Here is a 26,734-nt window from a genome sequence, read left to right on the forward strand (position 1 = left end):
TCACTTGGCACAGGCACCCGTGAGGTTGTGTGGGGCAGCCGCGGCTCCTCAGCGAGAATACGGGGAGTGCCGTGTCAGGGGCAGATATGGGGCTGTGCTGATGGCGCCTCAGAGCCGAGGCTGCTGTTTTTCCTGAGCTTCAGTGTTCCGGTGCGGTGGGGCTGAGGAGGTAACAGTCCTGCAGACTGTGAAGGAACGTTCCCCTCTGCAGGGTTCTGAAAGATTCGGACCTCTTTTTCCTTCGCTGGTTGGTAGAAAAAACCCAGCTTTGTGAGAAGCCAGGGTTCTGTCACAGTCTCCTTCATGCAGGTGCCGCGATGAGCATCGTGTGAAGGTGTAAAAATGTTGTACAGGTTACTGTGGGGATGCTTCCTGCATCTGGGGTTTACTTGGAATTTTCTATTTAAAAATGCATAATCTTTTGCATTTTTGTAAGTAATGCAGTATATTTTGTTTGCTTCTTTTTCTTTTTTTTTTTCTTTGTGATATGTAGGGTCACAATCCAGATACCTGTCTTCATACTCCTTGGAGGAATCTTGATCTTGATCTCTTGAACATAGAGAAGATGTACATCAAGTCAATTATTCTTGAAGGATTTAAATCCTATGCTGAGAGGACGGAAATTCGTGACTTTGACCCATTATTCAATGCCATTACTGGCTTGAATGGTAGTGGCAAGTCTAATATCTTGGACTCGATCTGTTTCCTTCTGGGAATTTCCAATTTGTCACAGGTAAAGAGAGAGAGTGCCTTTTAGAAAGGTTTTTCTTATGTCATCAACATCATATTACTCTCTTGAATGGTTTCTGATGGAGAACCTGAAGTGGAACTTATGTTAAAAAAAAAGTTTTGTGTATTTGGATTTTTCCTTACTTTAAACTGGGTCTCTACTGTTCTTGCTAATTCTTACCTTAAGATAGAATTATAGTTTCATCAATATACTACAGTGGCTGAAAGTATGCAGCTTAGAACATTACATTAAATGTACCTGCTATAAAGGTGGCAGCCTCAAGCTGAAGATCTTTTGCAGCTAAAGACACTAACTTATTTATTTTTAATAAACTTTTTCACTTATGGATTGTGTCTTAAAACTTGCCAAGAGGCTCGTCAGAAAAAAAGGTTATTTTCATGCAATGCCTGCTGTTTAAAAGATGACGTATCACTTCACTCTTACAAAAAATAATTGTGTGCTCTGAAATCAGCTTAAACCCCTGATTTCAGGTGATTTTTATTTCCCCCACCCCTCTATGTAATTGTAGACAAATTCAGCAGGCTTTCAAGGAACACTTCCTGATTAGTTTCCCTCTGAACTACTTAGGAGAATACATGCTTACGAATCTAAATGCTCTCTAAGTAAATATACTGGTGACCAAACTAGGCACCAGCTTTTTTTTTTTTTTTTAATTAGGACTATGAATCAAGTTTTTGTTAGGAAAATTGTGCTGAAACAATTAGCTGGCTCAGTAAGACTAGACTGGGACATACTCTGCCTGTTGTTTTGCAGTGCTAGCACCTCTCTGCTCCCCTATGTCAGTATCTCACATGAACTCTACAGCTAGATCTGCTTTTTTTTTGTTTGATTTTATTTCTCAGAAACATAGAGTGATGCACTGAAGCTGCATAATAAATATATTTCAAAAATGTATTTGTCTATTCTGTGGATTTAGGTGCGAGCTTCCAGTATGCAGGACCTTGTTTATAAAAATGGGCAAGCTGGAGTTAATAAAGCAACTGTGTCTATTACCTTTGATAACTCTGACAAGAGAGTAAGTCCTCTGGGATTTGACTCTTGTGATGAAATCACCATCACTAGGCAGGTGAGTATTTGATATGTCTATTGTTAAGTAACCTACAAACATTTTTACTATGCTCAACAAAGCTCACTTTTCAGGAAAAAAAATGCCCAATTAATCTCTAAAGTAACAAGTTTTGCAGCTGTGGCAATGCTTCTAGCGTGTTACTAACACAAACTGTAGAAGTAGATCCAGAGTAAAAATGGAAGTATTTGTCAGATCAGTCAAAGGTTATTAAATGTATTATATAACTATTTTTTTCTATTGCACAGGAACACAATAATAGTAGATAATGTTCCTAAAGCAAGTTAAAATTTTCTGTTTGGTAGCTTTTTCTTCTGCTTTCATATTTTTCTCTTAATGGGGAACTGTGTTGTACAAAGGACAAAGGAACCTTTATGTTTCCAATAAAGGTTCATCTCAAGTTTAAAAAACAAAAAAAGCAAAAACTTACAGAGTGTTGAATGAATTTTTCTTGTCAACATTGCCCTCAGTGACTGGTATTATGTTTTACTTAGATATTTTAAATGTCTCTTCAGTCCAACAACATGTTTTGATGTTCTATGTAGCATGCATATGTATGTGTATACAAAAATAGAATATGTGGGATTTGCTCAGATTTTTACTTCTTTATTACAGTTTACACTGTCAAGTGATTTTTTTTTAATCAAATTGTTTTTTCCATTTCTTTTCCTTACCTAGGTTATTGCTGGAGGTAGAAATAAGTATCTTATCAATGGTATGAACACTACCAACTCTCGTGTGCAGGATATCTTCTGTTCTGTTGGGCTCAATGTCAATAACCCTCACTTCCTTATTATGCAGGTATTGTGTAAATTTTTATAAAATCCTAAAAGTATGTGGATGCTTGCTCCCTGGAAGTGTTGAGGGCCAGGTTGGATGGGGCTTTGAAGGTGTTCCTGCCTATGCAGGTGGTTGGGTAGGAACTAGATGATCTGTAAAGCCCCTTCCAACCATTTTGTGAGTCTGTGAAGCTGCACTGAACTTGAGGCAAGATAAATAGTGGAAGAACATTTAATTTCCTAATAAGAGAAAAGCAACTTCTTGTCAAGTAAAAGTAAAATGTCTCTTAAGGTTCCTGGTAAAGCGTAGTTTGGCCCTAGAAGACAGTGTCTTCTAAACTTCATGTAGCAAGCTCTTTCAAAAACATACTAAGATTTTGTTCTCCTTTTTGTCTCTTTAACAGATAGGTGTTGCTTTTCCAGGTATGCTAAAAACCTAGAGATATTCTTTCCTAATACTTGTAGTCTGTGTTAGACAAGATCTTGAATGAAGTTCATATGGCTGCTTTTGTAAAAAGTTAACAAAGGAAGAGCTGACCAGTTGAAAATACTCTTACAAACATCAGCTCAGGGACTAGACAAATCTGAAATATTTGCAAGGAATAATTAAAAAAACAGGATTTACTGTTTCAAATGGAACTGTTCCAAGCAGAGGAGAAAGAAAAGTGCAGTTTTGCACCTACTGTTCTTCCCCCTAGTTACATATGAGCTAAATCTCCAAAAAGCTTATTTTTGATCAAGAATATATTCACTGTTAGCAACTTGATAAGAATCTAGAACATAATATGCAAATCAGTCCCTCAAGATGCGATCAGGAACATGGAGAACGAGGCTAAGAAAAGACCCAAGGGCCATTTCAAGCTTGCTTTCTGGGGAAGTGACAAACAAACAAAAAAAATGAGTACATTAGATTATCATCGTAGGAAAAAAAAAAAAAAGGAAGAACAATATTTGTGCTTATAATAATATGTATAAAAAGAAGTAGGCTTGGGATTTTGTTTCAAATTGTTTCCTACTGCATGGTACACAAAGACCATTTTTGTTTTATTTTTCTGTCACCAGGGACGAATTACCAAAATTTTAAATATGAAGCCACCAGAGGTATGAAAACCGTGGGATTTTTTTTTTTCCCTGAAGTGTTACAGATTTGTCTTGAATGAAAAAAAGTCAATACTGGGGAAGGGGGGAAGGTACCTAAGGGAGTTGTTCTAACATAAGAAAGAGATTTTTGTTACATTTTTTTGTCACATTGCTTCATTTTAGATTTTAGCTATGATTGAAGAAGCAGCTGGCACTAGGATGTATGAAAGCAAGAAAATAGCAGCCCAGAAAACCATAGAGAAAAAGGAAGCCAAACTGAAAGAGATTCAAACGGTACTACATGTTGGAAAGTGTACTTTCATTTATATTTGTTAAAGATCGTTGAAAAACTAGTGTGGTGTGGTCCTTAGTTTCTAGAACATTTAATTTCTCCACCTACAACTAGATATTTGTTCTTGCACATATAAGAGATTCAAAAGTCTTTATATAAATGTTCTTCCTGCTGTGTGTTTCAGATCTTAAGTGAAGAGATCACTCCAACTTTACAGAAACTGAAAGAGGTATGGAAAAGTAGAAGAGTGGTAGGGCCCTTAAAGTACTGAAAAAATACTTTCAGTTACCCTGAAGTGGAACAATAACATGTTTTCAAACTGTGTGGAATCTCTTAAGAGAGAAATCTTATTTTCACCGGTGGTGAGACACTGGCACAGGTTGCCCAGAGAAGCCACGGATACCCAGTCTCTGGCAGTGTTCAAGGCCAGGTTGGATGGGGCTTGGAGCAACCTGGTCTAGTGGGAGGTTGGAACCCTCCCATGGCAGGGGGGTTGGAACTACATGATCTTTAAAATCCCTTCCAACCCAGAATCATTCTGTGGTTCTATCGTATTATTCTATGAATACAGAAAATGTAACACTGAGGATTTCCGTGGAATTCTAGAGGGGAATGTAAGGAGAAGAAAGAAAACTAGAACTGGATAAAAGTAGAAGATAAAAACATATCTTCTTAAAAAAAAAATTAAGAAATATTTCTGCTGTACAATTAATTGTACAAGTATTGTTTTACCTAAGATTTTCCTAAGCAGGCCTGCAATGTACAATACTAAGTGTATTACTTATCATGGAGAACCTTTCCTCTTATCTACAAATATTAATGCTTGTAGAATTGCTTAGAAGATTTTTATAATAGTCCTACTTAATATTATGTTTCCATAAAAATTTGGAGATTTTTTTTTTTTAAACTATCTTTTCAGGAACGATCATGCTACCTGGAATACCAAAAAGTAGTTCGAGCAGTAGAACATTTAAGCCGTCTCTGTATAGCTTACCAGTTTTTTGTGGCTGAAAAGACACAGCAGACTTCTGCTGAAGTATCAATGGAAATGCAGGATAATATAACGAAATTTCAGGAGTCCATTGCTGAAAGTGAAAAGAAGGTGAAACAGCTTAATGAAGAAATAGCAGAGATGGAAAAGGAAAGGGATAAGGTGAGAACAGTGTCATACTTGTCTGAATACAAGAAGTTATATGAGAAGGGACTTATTTTTACAGATAACATACCCCTGAATTTTTATCTTCTTCTGTTGGGCTGTTTAAATTATACACTGCTCATGGTCATTCTTAGCCATTGTCTAAAGTACATCAATATAAATTTTTCACTTGTATAAAATTCTTTACTTCCAATCACTGTAAATTAGTAACTGAAGAGTAGGAACTGTTTGCCTACGTGTTTCTAGTCTGTGCATTAAATGGTAAATTTTGCCTGAATTTTTTTTTTTAATTCCCTTTTTTGTTGGTCTCTCATAAGTAATACACTTTAAGTAGGAAGCCTTTGGTTAACTGAAGTCTATACTGACCTCAGTTTTGGGGGCAATGAAATTGGTTAGTTACAGATGGACCACAGGGTCTTGGGATGCCTAAATGCAGCTTTTGTACATGTTGCAATACGGGATGATGTGGTGCTTCAATAGTGGCTTCAAGTTAGTTTGCATTTCTGAGGTAAGTGGTGTTCTGAGCTGTTTTGCTCTGGAGTCCATCTGCCTGCTTCACCAAATATTTAGACTTTATACATATAACTGTAAGCAGTTACTTAGACTGAATTACATTTCCTTTATTTCTGACGGTAGGAAGTTAGTGGTATGCTCCGTTCACTGGAAAGTGCTTTTACAGAAAATCAAAGAGTTAATACTAAAGCACAAAGTGCCCTTGATCTCAAGAAGCAAAACTTGAAAAGTGAAGTGGAAAAGTATGAAGAACTGGTAAAAAGTATGCAGGAGGTAAGACCTTTTTCTCTAATTTACTTTAAACAATAAGTTAATTCAGGTTGAGACAGACAACTGCTTTTTCTTACCTATTATGGTAAGAAAAATCCTATGACTGGCAAGAATTACAACAGAAAAGCAGAAACATATGGTAAGGGAATTTGCAGTTTGTGTGGCATAGGTACTAGGTTCCAATTAGAAACAAATGTGATGCACACAGAAAGAAAGATCTGCTCTATATGGTTACCCACCTTTTATTAAGCTGGGGAGAGATCTCTGTAGCTTCAGAAGCATTATGCTTTCTGGATATGTACTATTAAAGGAGAAATTTCTACTTTGTGTTTCTGAAAAATGACATTTTGGTGGGTTTTTTTGTGGTTTTTTTGCTTGTTTGGTTTTTTTGCAAGGGGAGAACTGAAGAACACTTGGTTGTTTAGTTCTTGGGAAGAAAGAGCTTTTCCTCCTAGTTCTTAGGTCATTGTCATCTCTTCCTGCCTTTCATCTTCTGTAGATCTTCAGTGCACTCATGGGGCAAGTACACACTTGAAAAGTTCCAAAGATTTGTAAGAACACAAAATTTGACAAAGGGTCATAGAAATGTAGTTGATGAAACTACTCATAGTTCCTCATGAACATTCTCCTAAACAACATGAATTTAAAGTTTAAAGACTCAGATTCTCTTTCTTTCTTTCTTTCTTTCTTTCTCTTTTTTTTTTTTTTTCGCTTTTGTTCATTTTGCTGAAGGATTCTGAAGCATTAGTGTCAAAGGAGAAAGAAGTCAAGAATAAAGAGGGTGAGCTAACTGCTTTACAGGAAGCAAAGGATAAAGATGCAGATGCTTTAGCTGCAGCACAACAGCATTTTAATGCGGTGTCTGCTGGCTTGTCCAGCAATGGTGATGGGGCAGCAGCCACTCTTGCTGAGCAGATGATGACCTGCAAAAATGAAATCAGCCAAGCAGTCACAGAGGCTAAGCAGGTAAGAATAAAAGCTTTGCCTGTCTCAGACCAGTCTTCACTCTCTTTTGAAAATTGTCCAAAAACCAGATGACACAATCTTGAAAGGATCTGAAAGGATTTGCAGAATAGCTATGCAAGTTATTTTAGAAGTTGGCATAGGCATTAAGCTAGCTTTTTGATAAAAACAAGTCTTTAAAAAACCCATAATCTGCATAGATATAGACAAGTAGGAAAAAGCTTTAACATTCTATGAGGAAGTATAAAATCTGGCATATGAGACACAAAGTACGACTCACAGTACTCAAAAGATTGATGCTATTGATAAGGAAGACATTTATACTGCTGTCCATAATATGCATTCATACTGTGGAGATTTCTACAGTAGAGGTTGATAGAATCAAAATAAACATGACATACTGTGAATGGAGAGTTCATAAAGAACTGTTTTCTCCTTAGTTAAATTGTGTGCTAGTCCCATGACTGAAACATTCTACTCCTGGTGTCTTAGCATAGAAAAACTTTGGGGGGGTACTTTTCATGGTACAATTTAAATTTTCAAAATTGGAAGTACACCTTACTTGTCCCTCTTAAGGAAGAACTCTTTTGGGGAAAATAACAAGGACATCTGTTTTTCACATGTTTTCCACATTCCATTCATGTGCTCCTATTATTATTATAGCAAATATAAATAATATAATAGAATAGAATATAGCAAATATAGCAAGTATTATTATAGCAAATACATTATTTATGTTTTTATTTCCAAGTCATGTGCCTTCTTAATTTCAGAAGCCAAGTCTGCTCTTTGGCATTTCTGCAGCCAGTGGAAACTTAAAAATTATATGAGCACCTTGCTACTGTAAGTGCTCCAAATCTGCATTTGCAATACTCTTTGAACATCTTGTTACATGTTTTCTGGATGCTTACAGGCCCAAATGAAGTTGAATTATGCACGACAAGAATTAAAGAATAAGCAAGCTGAAGTTAAAAAGATGGATGGAGGCTACAAGAAAGATCAAGAAGCACTTGAAGCTATCAGAAAAACGAAAGAAAAACTAGAGCACGAAATGAAGAAGCTGAACTATGAAGGTCTGTACAGACTACGTTGCATAATTTGGGGGGAATCTAAAAAAATATAGGAGTGTGCTGGGTTGACCTTGGCTGCCCATAGGTGCCCACCAAGCTGCTTTATCATTCCCACCCCTCAGCATGCCAGGGGAGAGTAAAAGTGATGAAAGGATCTTGGGTCAAATGAAGGGCAGGGATCTCCCTACTTGCCAAGTACTGTCATGGGCAAAACAGTCTTAGCTTGGGGAAGTTAATTTATTACCAATCCCATCACAGTAGGATAATGAGAAATAAGAGCAAACTTCAAACTCCTTCCCTCAAACCCTCCCTTCCTGAGCTCAGCTTTCGATTTTTCTCTTCCTCCTATGCCCAGACAGTGCAGGGGGACATGGAACGGGCATTATGGTCACTTCATTATTGCCACTACCACCTCATGATCTTCCCCTGTTCCAACGTGGGGTCCCACCCATGGGAGACAGCCCCCCATGAACTTCTCCAGTGTGAGTCCTTCTCAGGGGCTGCGCTTCCACCATCACTGGTGGGCTCAGTCTTGTCCAGTGTTTGGTCTGATTTGGAGTGGTCTGGAACTGGCTGCCAGACACAGAAGCAAAGGAAAAAAAAAAAATCTCCTTGCTTCCCATTGGCAGGCAATGTCCAGCAACTTCTAGGAAGCAGGGCCTCAGTACATGTAGTGCCTGCTCTGGAAGGCAAATGCCTTAATCACAGAATTACCATAGTTGTAAAAGACCTTCAAGATCCATTGACCTAAAACTGACAAGCCCTTAACTAACCTGTATCCCTATGTAGTATGGTTACACTACTTTTTGGGGACTCCACCACTGCCCTAGGCTTTCAGTGAAGAAATTCTTACTATCATCCAAACTGAACCTCCCCTGATGTGGCCTGAGGCCATTACCTCTTGTTACTATTACTTTTAACTTCATTGAACAGACTGATCTCCACCTCCTTAATACCTTTTTTCAGGTAGTTGTAGAGAGTTGTCTCCCCTCAGCTCCTTTTCATCAGGCTAAACAACCTCAGCTCTCTCAGCCACTCCTCCTAAGAGACAGGCTTCAAACTCTTCATCAGAAGAATGCTGTCTTTCTTTGGACATGCTCTGATAGCTCAATGTCCTTATCAAATGCCTCCTCACTTCCTCCTTTGTTTTAACTTTTATTGATGATCACTTCTTCTAATGGCATGGAATATCACTTGACTCGGTTGTCTTGGTGCTGTCCCCTCTCAGCCTCTTGCCCTCTCCCATCCTGCTGGTCTTTGGATCAAGGGTTTTAGGGATAGCCTGGATGCTGTGGGAGCATTGCTCAGCAGTAGTCAAAACACTCTTGTGTTATAAACACCATTGTCTAGGAATACCAAGCACAGCACTCTGTGAGCTACTGGTGAGGGAAAGTTATCTCCATCACAGCCAGACCTAATACAAGAAGGAACTGAAAAAAACAACTATGCTGCTTTCATGCATAAAGAAATTTCTCTGATCAAAGCTCTGCAAGCTCCTGTCTTCCACAGAAAATAGTTTAAAATAATTTGATTTTATAAACTTGAGGCCAATTTTTTTAAAGACTTATAGAAAATTTGAATTCCATCTAAACTTTATATGGACTGACTTCCTTATTCCTTCCTGGCTTTCCCTACCTAAAACACTTATTAAAGGTAATTTCTGATTCTGGGTAAGATTTGTTGCAGAATTTACTCAAAAATGCAAGTTGGTATTCCAGAATGACATTCAGAGAAACACTAGACTAGAAACTCTTTGTATGTTTGGTATTGTAATGGTGTTAATTTGTCTAATTCACAAAGAATTTTACAAAGTCTTTCAGTTATGTATTCTCTACATATATGTACAAAACAGTGTAGCATACAGAATTTTAAGCTAACAGATTTTTGTGTTCTGGATGCTTTTTTGCTGTTCACATTCAACTGTGAAGAAGAGAAAGAAGCAACCCTTTTAGCAAAAAAGAAGGCATTGAGTCATGACATCATCCAGCTGAGAGAACTGTATGAAGGCTTAATGGCAAAGTTTCCTCAGCTACACTTTGAATACAAGTAAGATCTCAGTATGATCCTAAAAGACATTTGAAAGTGATTTTGGAGGTACTTTATGCATGGCTTATGGGAGTTAGACAGTAATTCCATTAACTGCTTAGCTGTTGCTTTCCTTTTTGTGCCAGTGACTCAATTACCATCTTACCTCTGATGCAAGTGAAGGTAGGGAAGGAAGTCAGGAAATGTTAACTGAATTAATGGATATCAGGGAAAGTGATACAGTCATTCTTAAATGGCAGCCTTATCAAAATCTCTGGAACGTAAAAGTTTTGCGTGATGGTGTTTTCCAGCCATAAATCAAATGCAGTAGCTGAAACCATTGAATCCAAAAGTCTAAACAGTAAAATTACATAGTTATTACTTTTCAGAGTCCTGCTTGAGGACTGTGAGTAGATTTGCTCTGTGTAGACTGACATTGTATGTCTCCACCAATGAAGTACATGTATTCCCAGATTTACTTGCTGAGGTAATAATCAGTCTGAACATATTCCTATAATGGTGGTAATAATAGAACCTAGAATAACAATAATTTATTTTTTATATAAATTATTCACAATTGTGTGAACAAATAATACCAAATTCTGGGAGAACATTACTCTAATGACTTTTTAATAACTGTTTAGAGGGAAGTTCCTGTCTCTGAAGTATTTAAATTAACCATTTTCTATGGCTTTTTTACAGACAGAATTTAAAACTTCTTATATCAATATAATAACCAGTTTCTTGCTTTAAATATAACTTTTTAAGATGAGTGGGAGAGAAACAAACGTGATTATCATGATTTCTTTTAAGGGATCCAGAAGAAAATTGGGATGCAAACAGCGTGAAAGGTCTTGTTGGATATCTTATCAATCTGAAAGATCTGTCCAAAGCAAAAGCCCTAGAAGCAGTGGCTGGAAGGAAACTCTATCACATTGTTGTGGACACAGAGGTATGTTTATTACTTTAATACAGAACTCTTAAGTTGAGATCATGTGATTTGCAGAACGATTCTATGATTCTGTGAGCACTGTGTCTGAATACTTAAGGTGGTTTGAAGCCACGTAGGTGTTCAAACTGGCTCAAGTTTCTGGCAACAATACACTCCTCTTGCAGTGTCCTATCGTTTTACTTTACAAAATCTGTTATGTATTCAGACATGGTTTGTAACTTTTCTCCTTTGAGGTTACTGGCAAAAAGCTTTTAGAAAAGGGTCAACTAAAGCATCGATACACCATCATCCCACTAAACAAGATTGCAACCAGGTGTCTTGGAAAGAGCACAGTCAAGTTGGCCCAAACATTGGTATGTAACTAAATACACTGTTTACACTATTTTATTTGCTTTTACTTTCTTTACTAAAAAAAATGGGCTTCTTGATGATTATACTAATAATTTCCATAGGGTTTGAGGGTATCTTGGTTTTGTTTTGCTTTATATCCTTTCGCATATGGAATGTCTAGATGTATATTAATTAGTCTATTTTGAAATTGTTTTAAAATGTAATGAAGTTTTTAGAAAGTTTTTACTGAGAGAGGATAGAAATTAAATTTGGAAAAGCCTTACAGTGTAAGGCATACTTATGGCATTTCATTTGTTTTCTAGGCTGGTGCTCAGAACGTGCAATTAGCCCTTTTTCTAGTTACATATGATGCTGAGCTGCTGAAAGCAATGGAGTTTGTCTTTGGAACAACACTGGTCTGTAATAATATGGATAATGCTAAGAAAGTGACCTTTGACAAAAGGATAATGGCAAGAAGTGTTACAGTTGATGGAGATGTGTTTGACCCACAGGGCACTCTGTATGGAGGTAATTGCTGATTTTATTCATATAATAATACTGTGTGTCTGTTGATTTACTCAGCTCTTTTTTTCTTTTTTTTTCCTTTTTTTAATAAAAATTAACAGTAACCTTTTTTAGACTCATAAATATATCATATGTAATTGTATATAATACAAGCTGTTAGAGCAAAGACTTGTCAGTCTTGAGCTGACATAAAATGATTAGAGTAAAAAAAAAATTACAGCAAATTATTTGCATAAAGTAGTTTAGATTTTAAATACTTAAGTATTATTTGGCTATATAATCCTGTTGGAAGGAGACATGCTTTGAATTCAAGCACTTTTTGAAGTAATTTGAGGTAATAGATTTTGAAAAGTGAGTTGATTTCATAAAGAATTGCATATGTAGTATTCAAAATCTGCAGAACTAGATTCTGTGGCAGAGAAGGTAGTCTTGCTCCACTGAGAACTACTGAACTAGCTGCCTTTCTGCTTTGTCACTAAAACAAATCATCAGCCTGCATCTTTACTAGCATTTAGAATTTGCTGTTTGGCAGTGGTGAATCCACTATTCTAATTCCAAGTCCCTTGACTTTACTTTTTTATTTTTTTCACTGAGCAGGTGCGAGCTCAAGGGCTGCACCAATATTATCTAAACTTCAAGAAGTAAAAAACGCTGAATCACAACTCAAGATGAAGAAATGTGAACTCAAAAATGTAGAGGATGAGCTGGAAAGCTTGAAGGTTGTTGCTGAAAGGTAAGGTTTGCCCTCTGAAATGCTTGTCATCTCCCTTATGTGACTGAGTAAATATAACGAAAAGAAGTCTTTTTGGAGGGTATGGGGCCTGTTGAGAATGTAATACACAGAAAATTATTCCATTCCAGCCTCTCTCTATCACCAGTTTAATTTATAAGTACAGCAGTCAACAAGAAAAGTTAATTTTTAGACAACACATGCATGGAAACTTTATTTTGGGCAATACACAAAAAATACTTCAAATGATTTCAAGTTTTCTAAGGTTCTGTGAAATCTGCGGAAGAACAGATCTGTTCCAGTCATGTTTTTAACATACATTCAGAATTTCAATTTGTGATAGCACCTATTATTCTCCCAAGAAAATACAAAGATACTAAAGGAGAATATCCAAGTAATACTGCTGTAAGGATTTAAATGAAATAAATGAATAAGTGAAATAAATGAATAAGGATTTAAATGAAATAATTTTAAGTATATTTGATTTTTAGCTACTCAGTTAAAGAAGATCTTTTTAAAAAGATGAAACATAAAAATATATTTAGTCAGTTCTGTAAAGAACCTATAGGGAGGTGGTGTTGTGTAATATACTATTTAACAGCTTGATTTATTTTTCAAATTGTTTTGAGTTGTAATGTACTTAGAGAAATACAAACAAAAGGAATAATTTCTCATTATGCCAGCTGGAAAAACAAGAGCTTTCAGTTGTGAGATTCCATGTATTGTGTTTGTTACTTTTTAATACGCCCTACTGAGGCTGCTATATTAGGAGGAGTTATATTTGTAACAACTTACATACCTAGAAACTTCACAGTTGCTGTGGAAGAAACTGAATCAGACCTTTATGCATTTAAGCTTATTTGTCCCACAGTCTCATCGTGTTGCACGTTAGAATGGAACTATAAATATTTCTTTGTGTACTTTTCTCAAATTTAAAACTGAATAGCTTGATCCCCTCCATTCTAGCAGTGTATATCACTACTGTTTTCAAAGGTACCGGCAGCTGAAGCAGCAGTGGGAGATGAAGTCTGAGGAAGCAGAGCTGCTGCAAACAAAGCTTCGTCAAAGTGCTTATCACAAACAGGAGGAAGAGCTGCTCACCCTGAAGAAAACAATTGGTAACAAACACTTTCTTATCTTTTAACTGAAAGCTAATTGCTGGGACTGACATAGGTAAATAGCTTTTTGAGTAGCAGAATCTTTTCTTAAGAAGAAAATATGTTTCACTTTGAAAATGATAGCTTTGTATCTTGGAATATGTAAGAAACACAAGATCACAGTAGACTTTCACACAATTGATTTACATAATGTTGGTCATTCTCTTGAAGTGAAGGCTATAGTCTTATTAAATGTTGTGTATACTTTATCAGAAAAGGAGAAATGACATTGCAGTGAAGTCTTAATATTGATTTAATCCCATATTTGAGTATTCTTTTTGCAAACCCATCAGTTTCTGTAGATGTTTACAGTTAACAATTAAATAGTTTCTGTAACAAGAAGGCATTGGAAAGAAGTTCTGTTTGTATAGCTAAGGAAAAATGTGGAAGGAAAAAAAAGCAGCAATAAGTAAGACATCTGAAGAAAAATGATGGACAAAAGTGGTATGTATGTTGACCTAGTATTCTAGAGATGTGGTGATAGCTTATTAGATAAGTATCTGACTAATTCTTGATCGTATGACTTGGCATATACTTGTCCTGTCAAAAAAAGAGAAGAGGTAGGGAAAAAATTCTCGTTTCATTAATTTTATTGACTGGTTGATTGCCTATTTGGTGCCCTGCAAATAATGGTAGTAACAGCACAGTCATAGAGTAATCATTGAAACAGCAAACATAGAACCGCTTTCCTGTTAGGTGCAGAGATTAATTTCTTTCCGTGTGGTTCAGGTTATAAATTTAAAGCTAGGAACAGTGCCCAGTCTCAATATTGTACTTCTTGATTCAGTGGAGTGTGAAGAGGCATTGAAGAAAAGTGAAGAGAGCCAAAAAAAAGCAGAAGATAAATACAAGGTATTAGAGAGTAAAATGAAAAATGCAGCTGCAGAATCTGAAAAAGAGCTAAAAAATGCCCAGAAGAAGCTGGATGATGCTAAGAAAAAGGCTGATACTTCAATCAAAAAAATGAAAGAAAAGCAGCAGGTAAAACTTAAACTTTGTTGTCCATTTTAACTGGTTGGCAATTAAAAAGTGTTTGCAGTGATCAGAAAGCTTGATTATCATGAAGTTTTTATATTAGCAGTTTCAGAGCTTAGTATCTGATTCTGTAGTCACTGATTAAGAAATTGCTGATGCTTGCTTTGTTTTGTGAGATTGCCCCCTAGCTGAGAGACAGGCAGTGTTAATCTTTTACAGCATTTTCATAGAATCATAGAATAGGCTGGGTTGGAAGGGACCTCAGAGATCATTGAGTCCAACCCTTGATCAACTACCGCCACAGTCACTAGACCATGGCACTGAGTGCCATATCGAGTCGCTTTTTAAATGTCTCCAGGGATGAAGAGTCCACCACCTCCCCAGGCAGCCCGTTCCAATGTCTGATCACCCTTTCCGTGAAAAAATTCTTTCTAATATCCAATCTGAACTTCCCCCGGCACAATTTAAGACCATGCCCTCTTGTCTTACTGAGAGTTGCCTGGGAAAAGAGACCAACCCCTGCCTGACTCCATCCTCCTTTCAGGGAGTTGTAGAGAGCAATGAGGTCTCCCCTGAGCCTCCTCTTCTTCAGGCTGAACAGCCCCAGCTCCCTCAGCCTCTCCTCATAGGATCTGTGTTCGAGTCCCTTCACCAGCTTGGTTGCCCTCCTTTGGACCTGCTCCAGGACCTCAATATCCTTCTTGAACTGAGGGGCCCAGAACTGAACACAGTACTCAAGGTGTGGCCTTACCAGGGCTGAGTATAGGGGCAGACTACACCAAACTGAATATTAAATCTTTCAATTGAAGTATAACTAGTAAACTTGAAAACATATCTCTAGGAAGTTGAAGCTTTACTTCTTGAACTCGAAGAGCTGAAACAAGAACAGGCCTCCTATAAACAAAAGATTGCAGCTACAGATGAAGCCATCAAGTCCTACCGTAATCAAGTTAATGCTTTGGAAGATGAGGTGTTTAAGACAAAGGTAAAATTAATACTGTGTTTCATTAACTGTTTTGATGTTCTTGAACATATGATTCACTCAAGCTCAAATAATATGTTTTGGGGTTTTTTTCTGGATTTTTTTGCCATTGCTCAGTGATGGTTAGCCTAGACAGTTTTGTCTATGTTACCACCTGTGAATTTTTTCTCCTTGCTGTGTCCTTGTCTTCTAACAACTGTTAAACACCAGCCTTAAAAAGAAGCTAGTAAATGACTGCTTGATTTATTTTCCAGGAATCTGTAGAGAAATCACAGAAGGAGCTGGCCAAGCAAAAGGAAGTAATTGCATTACAGGATAAAGCAATTAAAGCCAAATCTGCAGAGGCAGCAAAATACAAAGAACAGAGTAATGAATTGCAGCTTAAGGTTAAAGCATTAGAACACAAGATCAGCAGACATCAACAAGAGGCTGCTGATGCTGCTGCCAAGGTATTTCAGAATTGTTTTTTTTCATGCATCTTACAACCAAGAGTGTTTTTTCCTTTGCTAAGTGTAGAGGAAATAACCTTTTTCCATAATAAGCACTCTCATATTTGTAGTTTCTTGATGTGCAAAGCTTTACTCCAGGAGGAAGAGAGGGAAATGTAACAGACTTGTCAGTATGGACTAAAGAGAGTAGATCACAGTATGAAGGTGATCAATGGAATCAGTTCTGACTGTGGATAAATTAAGTAACTAATTAAAGAAGCAAATCCTGAGATTTGGTGAAAATGGCTTAATCCAGATATAGAAAAATATATTCCAAGTAAATGTAATGGGTGTATGTGAAAGTTCCCTTAAAATCCTGATTCACGTACAGTCTTGGAAGTCACATGAACCATTGTAAAGGTACTTACCTGTACTGTGCTTGGATAGAGGAATTAATGGCATAATTTCAGGATATTTGGGGGGGAGGGGTTTGAATTATTTTTCATCCACATTTGAGAAGAAAAAAAAGAACCTTGATCTTTATTGCTTACAGGTGAACAAAATGCTGAATGAGAATGCGTGGATAGCTACAGAGAAGTCTCTGTTTGGTCAGCCAAACTCAGGTTATGATTTCAAAACCAACAATCCTGAAGAAGCAAGTCAGAAGCTGCAGGTATTGCAGGAGAAAAAAAAGAAGCTGGGAAGGAACGTGAACATGAGTGCTATGAATATGCTTGCTGAGGCAGAGGAGAAGGTAAATATTCTGTTTCAACCTGCAAAGGTGGGGTTTATGGTATTAAATATAACGTAGGTTTAAAATTCCATGTGTGTTATTTCTGAATACAGCAAAAATGAAACTAAAACTTCATGAGATAGCAGGAAAACTTTTATTAAATCTTTTATACTCAATTTTTTTAACAATTCACTTGTGTACTCCATCTCTACATTATGCATAATCTTGACTTGCAACTGTTAAATTTAATTTCTCCCTATTCAAGTCCATTTGAAGTTGGCAGCAGCAGCATTAGGCAAGATTTGTGATATTCCATATCACATATCACATATTACTGTATCTGAGAATTAGATTACCAAAGGTTGCAGTTCCTCTTCATGCATGATTGCCTGAAGGTGTTGCAGAGTTGTCTCAAATTCATCGTTATCTTGAGACTTTCCATGACAGTCTCAAAACTCACTGTTTCAATATTTCTAGTACTGTTTTGTGGTGTAAGTGGCCTGTTCTTCCTGTCAGCCTCCAGAAGCATCCTCTCTTCTGTGGGAAGGCAAATTGTAACATGATTATCATGAAGAGGAAGTGCAACTTTCAGACTCGTATCGGTGTCTTCCTCTTTGCCAACTGCTGAACATTCTAGTATTTCCATTTGCAAAGAATAGCCTAAAACTTAGATCCTGCATACAGTAATTGAGTGCTTTGCATTTCAGTCTCGTGGTTAATGGCTATTTCATGGTTACAAAAATTATGAACAGTGAAAATGTAAAATTAGCACAAAATGTATTTGAGCATAAAGTTAATTGAAATAAATCTTTTCTTCTCATCACACCAGTACAATGACTTAATGAAGAAAAAAAGAATTGTAGAGAATGACAAGTCAAAAATTCTTACAGCTATTCAAGAGCTTGACCAGAAGAAAACTGAAGCTTTACATATTGCTTGGAAAAAGGTATGACACTTAAAAAATAATTTTCACATTTTAGCAGAGGATCAGATTCATCTTAAATTACTATTTTGTGTATTTCCATGGGGAAAGAAAGGTCTCTAGAATTTGTCTCCCTTGCCTAATATTAAAATTACAAAACAATTATCTAATTTCTCCCGTTTCATCTCATTTTTGAGAATAAGACATTAATTCTTTGAGAATTGTAAAGATGTGGTTAAACATGCAAAACTTCTTTTTAGTGCTCCCTTTTAGTGCCTGCAAAAATTTAAGGAAGGCTAAAGTACTGGCATGCTGAAATCATCGTATGTCTGGAAGTTGGACAAAACAGTGATACTGATACAGTCTATTTTTCTTTTTTCTAGTTTTCTTAAGCCAGTATTTGACCTGGCTGACAGCACAAAGAAACATTCCAATATTTCTTGCATTTGATTTTTCTGAAATGCTTAGGATAAGCTGTCGTGTGCATATATCCCTCAGTGTTGCCTCTCCAGTACAGTAATATTTTCTCACTCTGCTGTATAAGCTAATCTTCCAAGACCTAAGAAGTCATTAGGTTAGGCCATAGTGCAGCTTACTGCTACATTTTTAGATGTTTGTGCTCTTGGTTCAAAGCATGTACATAAATCTTTTTATGGTCTGACTTACAGGTGAATGAAGACTTTTGTTCAATTTTTTCCACGCTTCTGCCAGGAGCCAAAGCTATGCTAGTAGCCTCTAAACCCCACAATATCTTGGAAGGTCTGGAGTTCAAAGTTGCCTTAGGAAAAACCTGGAAGGATGACTTAACAGAACTGAGTGGAGGGCAAAGGTTGGTGAACTTTATGGGGTTTGTTAATTTGCTTTCCATTGTATCTGTGTATATAATTGACACGTATAATTAATTTATCTTCTCTTTGCATGGGTCAGGGTCTTGCCTGGCTTAATATTAAAAGCATTATTAATTCAGTTCAGCTTTAGGAGGAATTCAACTGAGAACAATTGCATTACTTGGCATATTTAAGAAAATTTTGCTCCATTAAGAAGTGACAAAAAAAAAAATGTCTGGTGAGGTACTGCTGAATTAAATGCTCCAGTCTTTGAGTTGTAATCTCAAAAATCTGCAAGGTCTGCCCAGTTTCAGAGCAGTGTCAGTCACAGTTTTCTCCAGTGATTACAGCTACTATGTAGGAAATGTGATTCCTTGTTTAGATAATTCTAACAAACTGAAAAGTCAAAACAGAATTTAGGAAGAAGTGCGAGAGATACAGAACCTTCTGAAGGACAGAATGCTTCCAGAACTGTTCTTTGGAAAACAGCACTGCAAAGTGCAGAATTGCAAACAGCAAAAGCAGCACAATTTATTAAAATCCCTCTTGGCTTACCTGTTTTTCTAATAAAAGGGGAAGTAACACCTGCTATTTCTGGCAGAAGGCTTAACAGTTTGAAATCAGAACTTGTGGCAGAAGCTGTCACTCTGTCTCTTCAGAACTCATAGCATCAGTCTGCTTTTGAGAGCATATATTGTTACTGACAATTGTTTGCATGAGCCAAAGCCTTTCAAACAAAAGGGTATAACAATTTTCTTGTTCTCCCAATCAGATCGTTGGTGGCCTTGTCCTTGATCTTCTCAATGCTGCTCTTTAAGCCTGCCCCGATTTACATCTTAGATGAAGTGGATGCAGCCCTTGATCTGTCTCATACCCAGAATATTGGGCAGATGCTTAATGCTCATTTCAAACACTCCCAGGTATGATCTTGAAATCATTGTGAGCATCGGTTTATGTATTGTTTCCAGAGGCAGTCTGGGTAATCTTAACTGTTCAAGTAATTTATTACAGAAATGTGCATTTCTAAATTATTTCAAGGGGAATTTACACTAGTGGTTTTTTGGTTGGTTGGTTAGATTTTTGCTAGAGTTCTTGAACTTTAAATTTATAATTTTTATTGGGTTGAGATAAGCCATGCACTGGTGGAAAGAATCTATTTTTATTTTAGGGTTTTTTTTTCTTTCTTTTTTTTACTTTATTTTTTACTTTATTTTTTACTTTATTCTTTTTTTTTACTTTATCTAGCCAGATAAAGTAAATTAATACTATTTTTAAAGCCTTTTCTAGTGTTGTTTAGAGTTTTTATTTGGATGGCAGCATTTACCTTAATCTTTCTGATTTGTTTCAGTTTATTGTGGTGTCCTTGAAGGATGGAATGTTTAGCAATGCAAATGTCCTCTTCAAGACCAAGTTTGTGGATGGTGTATCCACAGTTACACGATATGAGCAGGTTCCAAGGAATGCTGCACTCATGAAAAAACATAATATTGAGAAGCAAGTAACACAAGGAGAACAGTAAACTTCTCTATTGGCACTGCACATGCAGTATCAGCTTCTGAGTGTTCTTTGTCCCCAGTATTTCACTATGCCAGGAAGAAACTCTTAACTTTTCTTGAAACAAATTTTTATGTCTTAGTTCTTTTAAGATTTTCATTAAGAACCTAAGGTCATAGGAGCCTTTGTTTGTGCTGTTAGCAAAGCAGACCACATTTATTCCTCTGCATGTCCTGCAAGCATTTACTGTCATCACTCTCTAAGTACAGCTGTTCAGCATAACATAACTGAAGTGTTTGAATGAGGAAAATCTGGTATGACCTGCAGTGTCTCAGCATTCAGAAAAGCTGCTGCAAAGATGCTGTACACTTTCTTCATCTCTGGTGTTGTCAAACACCAGAGAAATACAGCACACCAAGTTTTAAGCCACAGTAATTGGTTTTTATGGATCAAGCAATTTCAACTGCCAAGTTAGTTTTTATAATTCTAATTTACTCTTTTAATAATGGTTTTATTTTTACCAGTAAATACCTTAAAACTATACAACCTGGTGGTTTAGGTGGTTAGTTTTTATTACTTGCTTTTACCCATTTAGCAATACATTTATTTAGCAATAAATACTAGACTACACAACCTAGTGGTGTGCTTTGCTTCCCTGCCATTTTCACTGATCAGTGCCTACTCAGAATTTAAACACTTACCGATTCTGAATTTCCTGCTTTATTTCTCAAAGTTGGATTATTTAATTCTGTACTTTAAGAATTAGAAACAAGAGAATCTTAAGTATTTGTAGACATGGATAGTCATAATCAAATTCAAACATCCTGATTTTTCTTTTTTTTCCTCCATTTGCCTTATCTTTCCTTACTAATAACATTATCCCTCAGTGTCCAGCAGCAATGTATCTGTGCAGGAGGCAGATGGTGGATGGGCAGAGATGGGCGCTGCTCTCCACAGCAAGCTGGAGCACAGGAGAGGGACATGGGCCACCACAGCAAGCTGCAAGGCACTGTATTTTGGGACATACTCATCTTGACAGATAATGCTTTGGCCAGTTTGTGGGTAACAGCCACACAGTTTGCAGTTGTTTACTTGCTTTAATCTGATTTGTCTTCTGTTTCAGAATACCATTTAGAAAATTAATTTTAATTGAGACTGGTTTTGGGGGTGAAGTTTTTCAGTGTTATGTAAACAAATTTTCAGTCTCATGGTCTCATCTTCCATGTGTATAGCTATATAATCATATAAATAGAGTATAATCACATATACATATACACATCCTGTGACTTGTAATGTAATCCATCTCTTGCCTGGTTGCAAGAGACCAAACTGTTGGCTTAAAAACTGCATTCACACAGCTCCACCTAGCTGGACTCTGGTGGAATAGAGTCACCTTCACTCTGAAAAGCTGATGCCACATTGTGACCTGAGGGCAAATAGATCAGCAGAGGCCAGAACATGAAGTGCACCCTTATTTTGCTGTAAAATACTTGCAGTGAGGGGAAAAAAACCAATACCAGTCACTTCAAAGAACAGGTCATGCAGCTTTTATTTAATGTTACCTTTTTGGTAAGCAGGAGGGTTTTCTTTCAGTCAGACCATTCACATAGTTGGACAGTACAGATTGCAGTGAAGTTGATGGAGATCTTGCAACATTAGAAAACTTCTCAATATACATCCATTTAAGCAACAGCTTGTAGGTCAGAATTTGAGTGCTAGAGTCAAGTCTGCACACTGCACTCCAGGTATACAAAGCATTGCAGCAGCACAAGAAATGCCCACACTGGGCAAAGTACAGTGTGTTTTACATAGTGCAATCACTTTTAGAGGAAAAACTCTAGGAAGGCCACATCTTTTTTTTTTTTTTTTCTCTTTTTTTTTTTTTTTTTTTTTTTTTTTAATCCTGTCAAGTTTACAAATGCAAGGGGGTTAGAAATCAAACTCTGACTGAATTAATTTTTGTACAGGTAGGTTTGGTGTATAGGCACATGCTTTAGAGAGGAGCTCTGAATCTGTTCTGTAATCACGAGAAAGACATATTGCTTTGTGATTCATAAAGTGTTACCATCTCTAATCTTCCTAACTCTCTTGGCCAGAGTTGTTAATCCAGCTGTTTGTAGAGTTCCTAGAATACGCTCTTCCCTCTAGTGTAAATCCCCAGTAGAGAAATTCAGGTTGCTATTGACAATGGTTACAGTTATTCTACGTACAGTCATTTGACCACATTAGGCATTGCTTCCAGTCCACAGTGAAAACTCAAATTACTGGAGACATGGAGGCTCTCACTTTTCTGTTACTGTCACTCACCAATACAAAAAAACCCAAGTCAGACAATGAGCTGCTACAGCAAAGCATCACTACTAATACTTATCTAATACAAAAAAAAAAAAAAAAAAAAAAAAAAACACTCATGACACTACATGTCATGATAAGCAAGTTTTTTTTAAAGATACTGCAAAGTGATCTGCCCAGTAAAATTTAAAATGTACACTGTGCTCAATAGTTCAAACTACACGTAAACAAAGAGCAGCTACCTGCAACAAGGTGTAAATCATTATAGCACCAGCTCCCAGCACCAAGGAGTTGCCCACTGACCAGTTCAAGTGTACAATGCAGTAGTGCTCGCTGAGGTTTCTGCTACACGAGAGCAACAGTGGGACAGCTCTGCCCATTTCTTGCTGACATTTTTCTTACCAGGTGTGCACGAGTTACACTCCTCCCCATGGAGAACAACTCAGACAACATGGTTACAGTACCAGAAAACATTGAACAGGAAATGGCACCTGAGGGAAAAGTAGGTACTGCATACCTGATTCTGAATAAATGGGCATGAAGGAAGTGTGGCATTATCTGAGCAATCCTCTCCCTAACAGGCCAAATCTGGAAGGAGCTGCAGACTGTACAAAAAGAAAGAAGCCTTCCTATGCTGAAAGCCATGGACATGATACTGCCATGATGTAAGGATTTTATTTCACCATCAGCAAAGCATTTATCCCCAAAAAGCTGTACACATACTGGTCAGATTACGGTGCAGTGCTAGCTTTACACTGTTAAAAATCTGTTGCTATAGTGGTCAGGTTTGTCTTTCATCTCAGGAGGGCAAAAAAAAAAAAAAAGGAGACAGGCAGCATGGCCACATCATACAGCAATTTTACTCCACATTAATGTAGATATAATCTTTCTTTTTAAGTGCAAATTAAAAGAATTTGCTAGAAACCAGCATGACTTGGGCTGTTGAGAAATGACAGATGATTCAGTTTCTTACAAATATTGACAAGTTAAATCATTACAGGTTTCCAAAGCAAGAACAGGGTTACGAACAGGAAGGGAATAAAACATTATCACTATTAAAAAAAACGCATCATTGCAAACTTCAAACACTCTTCAAAAACATATCTAAAAAAGACTTTTCCTATTATTTTTTTTTTTTTTTTTTTTTGCCTGCAGCTGTGGAGTGTCCATGCAAAACAATTTTGAGAAGAGCAGTGTTCCACCTGGGTGCCAACTGGGCCCAACTTTGTCCCACACAGCTCAATAAAGTGCTCTCTTGTGCATCCTTTGAAGAAAAAAGTTCTCATTTAAAGTTTGGGAGGCCGAGGTTGCTAGCTGGGGAAGGCATAGCCTCGGTCAATCCATGTTGAGGTTAGAGAAGGAGGAAGCAGTGAAGTTAACAGTACTCTGCCTTTCTTAACTCACAGGCAACAGGCTGCAAGGGAAGAGCAAGGAGAACAGTGGTGGGTGTCAGCTGAAACCCTCCCCCTGGGAAGCCACAGGAGCTTAACAGAGGCTTCATCAGGGGAAGCATTTCATTTTTTTTAGGTGACAAACACTATGTCTACTGCAGAGTCCAAAAGATTTACTGTTTAGACACCACATAACATCTCCACATGTGCCAGAAGTGAAAGTCAAATATACCTTTCACTTCCTGTGCTGGTGGTTTTTCAACAGGTCCTTTGAAGGACAAAGGGGATCTAAGTAACATTCTTTTGCCGATTTAACAAAAAAAAAAAAAACAAAAGCATCTTGCCCTCAACATCTTTTATGTTGCACACTTAGAAACATTCTAGGGCAATTGTTAAGAGGTATTTACTGTGAAAATAACTAACCATCAGCTTAAAAGAGTAAAAATAACATTAACGGGGAAAAGAATTTAAGGCATTTTTTTTATTATTTTGGCCAGGAATGCTGCATGCTACAGAGTAATCTTCATTATCCCACTTAGTTTTCAGACCACTGCACTTTTTTGTTTTTGTTTTACATGGCACTTTGTAGTTTGTGTTTTACAACTTAGTCAAGACTTTCAAGTGTCTTCTTCAATATAAATGCCTTCTCCCGTAGCTCGGGTCTGCTGTCTGACGCCATCGTAGACAACGAACGAATGAGGTGCTCTCTGCTTTCTGCTGTCAGGCTTTCCCACTGCTGAGCTTCTGTGTAGATACAGACAGACACTGGATGTTAATACCAGAATGCCAAAAAAAAAAACCCAACAGGCCATCTCCATGCCCAGACAGGCTGAGAGTGACTTTCAACATTTCACTCACAAATCCATACTGCTCTTCCAGGAGAAGGCTCCTGAGGAGGCAAATTCAACTGGACAGTCAGGTGAATGTGCAGCCTCCCACACAGGGAGTCATGCCCATCTAGGCTAGGCTTGATTGTCTAACCCTGCAACATGTGAAAACAAGGGCCTAAAGATCCATATTATTCCCACTTCACAACTGCTTCATGTAATGTAATAAGATTTTTGCTAGAACAAAGGAAACATGAAGCGAAGAACAGAAATCCAAAGGAAACATTTGCTACAGAACAACTGAAAAGCCCTAGAATATTGAGACTTGAGTAGACTCATTCTCTGAAGTAAATTCTGCGAGGCTTTAATTCTAAATTAACAATGAGGAATTAAACTTGGCACTGAAAGGGTAAAAATTACTGTTTGTTGTCACAAACAGATTTACCATCTATGAAGCTCACACAAAATGCAGAATCTGAGTGCGCTCCACCCCATGTGCTCTCCCCTCCTCGCTGGACATTTTCCTCACCCAAGGAGTATCCAGCAGTAGTTTAGACACTGATTTATCCACACGTACTTCAAGCCCTCTCCAAGTTTCTTAAGTCACCAAACACAGAACCTCCAAGTCCCAACAACCCCAAAATCATCCAGTGCTGCAAGCAGATGGTGATGCCACTTATCCAGGGCTCCAGGCCACATAGCCAGGTACCTTCTTTACAGAAAAGTGGCTCTCCCAAGTGAAAAGCAAAAAGTCTCACCTTGCAGCTTGGTGAGCAGCAGCTGTACCACAGACAAAGCTTCTGTTCTTATGGATGTGTAGCTTTTGTTTTCTAAGGGATTTAAAAAAACGAACAAAATCCTACAATGACACCAAGAACCAAAGGCATGCTGACTGTACACAGAGCAGTCACCACTGTGGTCTACAGACCCCTCCCCTTTGGTTACCACAGCTCACTGAGCCCATGTGTGCTGGCACTCTGCAGTGCTACCTAATTAAAGCAAATTTGAACTGCAGAAAGCGACCAACTGGAGGATCACAAAGTGCCTAAACCTTGTGCTTTGCCTCTGCTATTACCACAGTACAACCCATCCCTTCCACACACTGGGACGTAACAACTCTGGCACAGCTACAAGTGATCAATGACACCTTCTGTATGTAACAGATTGTTCCTCTGGTGACCTGTGTTGGCTATAAACAATCCAAATTTTAAGAACCAACAGTGAGGGCACATAGACTTTATGCCATTAAGTACAATTGTGTCAGAAAAAAGTTATTTGGTTTCCTGAGCTAAAATATTGTTAAAAGTCGTGTTCCGGAAGGATTGATAGTCAACAGAAACTTTATCCAGAGGTTTCTCTGGACTGGTAGCTAGCTCCAAAGTAGGTGCTGCCTTTGGAAACAAGAGCCATACGCAGGTATGAGGAGGTCTGTGGCACCATTAGTCAAAGGATGAGTGGGACCACTAACAAAGTAATAAAGCAGCCCATGACTGTCAATATTAAATGGGTAGTACTTATATCCCCATGAGTGCTCTGCTCAGGGAGAGCACAAACTGTTCCAAAGCCTTGTAGATTCAAGCACTCTCTGCCTTGTGAAAATGCTGGGTTTCTCCAATATGTATTCCAGAAGTCTGAACTGGGGAAAAAATTGTGCTCCACTAAATCAACTTGATTAGGTGGGGTCCATCTTCTGCAGGGAGAAAACTACTACTACTACTACTACTACTACTACTACTACTACTACTACTACTACTACTGCTGCTACTACTGCTACTACTGCTACTACTGCTGTGTTTCCAATTCCCACTCCTGAGAGGTTACTCAGCCTGCTGTCTGTCTCCCAAGCTTGCACCAGAGAAATTTACCTCTCTGGGGAGAGAAGTAGTACTCTCTGGAACAGCTACTGCAACATCAGAATTATCACAGCACAGTACAAGGAAGGGTAAAATGTTATATCTAACAGCTTATGCTTATTCTGCACTTCTTTTGCTAGCCACCCCCCAGAGGAAGAATGTGTTGACAAGCAATTAATCAGCCACGAAGTGGAAAAGTCTATTTACCTAAAGAAAGGGTGACAGATGAACAGGTTTCCAGCAGTATTTCTGTCAAAGCCACAGGGTCTGAGTGCTCCTTATCAAACAGCATTAGCCTGCCAAATGCAAAAACAGTCAGACACCATGCATTGCTGGGACAGAAGTCTAGCT

General features: G+C 37.6%; 2 protein-coding genes across 6 annotated transcripts in view; one reads left to right on the forward strand and one right to left on the reverse strand.

Moving 5' to 3' along the window:
* The first annotated feature begins 565 nt into the window (after window positions 1–565).
* On the forward strand, window positions 566–20,215 carry SMC2 (structural maintenance of chromosomes 2). Its single transcript, XM_008495851.2, has 24 exons — window positions 566–733; window positions 1,668–1,817; window positions 2,496–2,618; window positions 3,659–3,697; window positions 3,860–3,970; window positions 4,153–4,197; window positions 4,888–5,121; window positions 5,761–5,910; window positions 6,640–6,873; window positions 7,784–7,943; window positions 9,869–9,986; window positions 10,779–10,917; window positions 11,151–11,270; window positions 11,571–11,775; window positions 12,370–12,505; window positions 13,496–13,620; window positions 14,447–14,640; window positions 15,476–15,619; window positions 15,871–16,065; window positions 16,598–16,798; window positions 17,607–17,723; window positions 18,368–18,528; window positions 19,299–19,446; window positions 19,875–20,215. The coding sequence occupies exons 1-24, from the start codon at window positions 566–568 to the stop codon at window positions 20,043–20,045; spliced, it is 3,588 nt and encodes a 1,195-aa protein (XP_008494073.1). The 3' UTR covers window positions 20,046–20,215.
* Window positions 20,216–21,544: 1,329 nt separating this feature from the next.
* ECPAS (Ecm29 proteasome adaptor and scaffold) overlaps window positions 21,545–26,734 on the reverse strand; it is a 63,752-nt gene continuing 58,562 nt past the window's right edge. For 3 of the 5 annotated variants that reach the window (XM_030467748.1, XM_030467747.1, XM_030467746.1), the window contains exons 47-49: window positions 26,591–26,679; window positions 25,289–25,360; window positions 24,165–24,447 (exon numbers count right to left, since the gene is read on the reverse strand). In XM_030467748.1, coding sequence (XP_030323608.1) covers window positions 24,308–24,447; window positions 25,289–25,360; window positions 26,591–26,679 — 301 coding nt within the window. In that variant the 3' untranslated portion in view covers window positions 24,165–24,307. Of the gene's footprint in view, window positions 24,448–25,288; window positions 25,361–26,590; window positions 26,680–26,734 lie in introns of all 5 variants that reach the window. The other 2 variants (XM_030467745.1, XM_030467749.1) reach the window with 1 other exon arrangement.

The sequence above is a fragment of the Calypte anna genome, chromosome Z (genome assembly GCF_003957555.1).
Source record: "Calypte anna isolate BGI_N300 chromosome Z, bCalAnn1_v1.p, whole genome shotgun sequence".
Taxonomy (NCBI): Eukaryota; Metazoa; Chordata; class Aves; order Apodiformes; family Trochilidae; genus Calypte; species Calypte anna.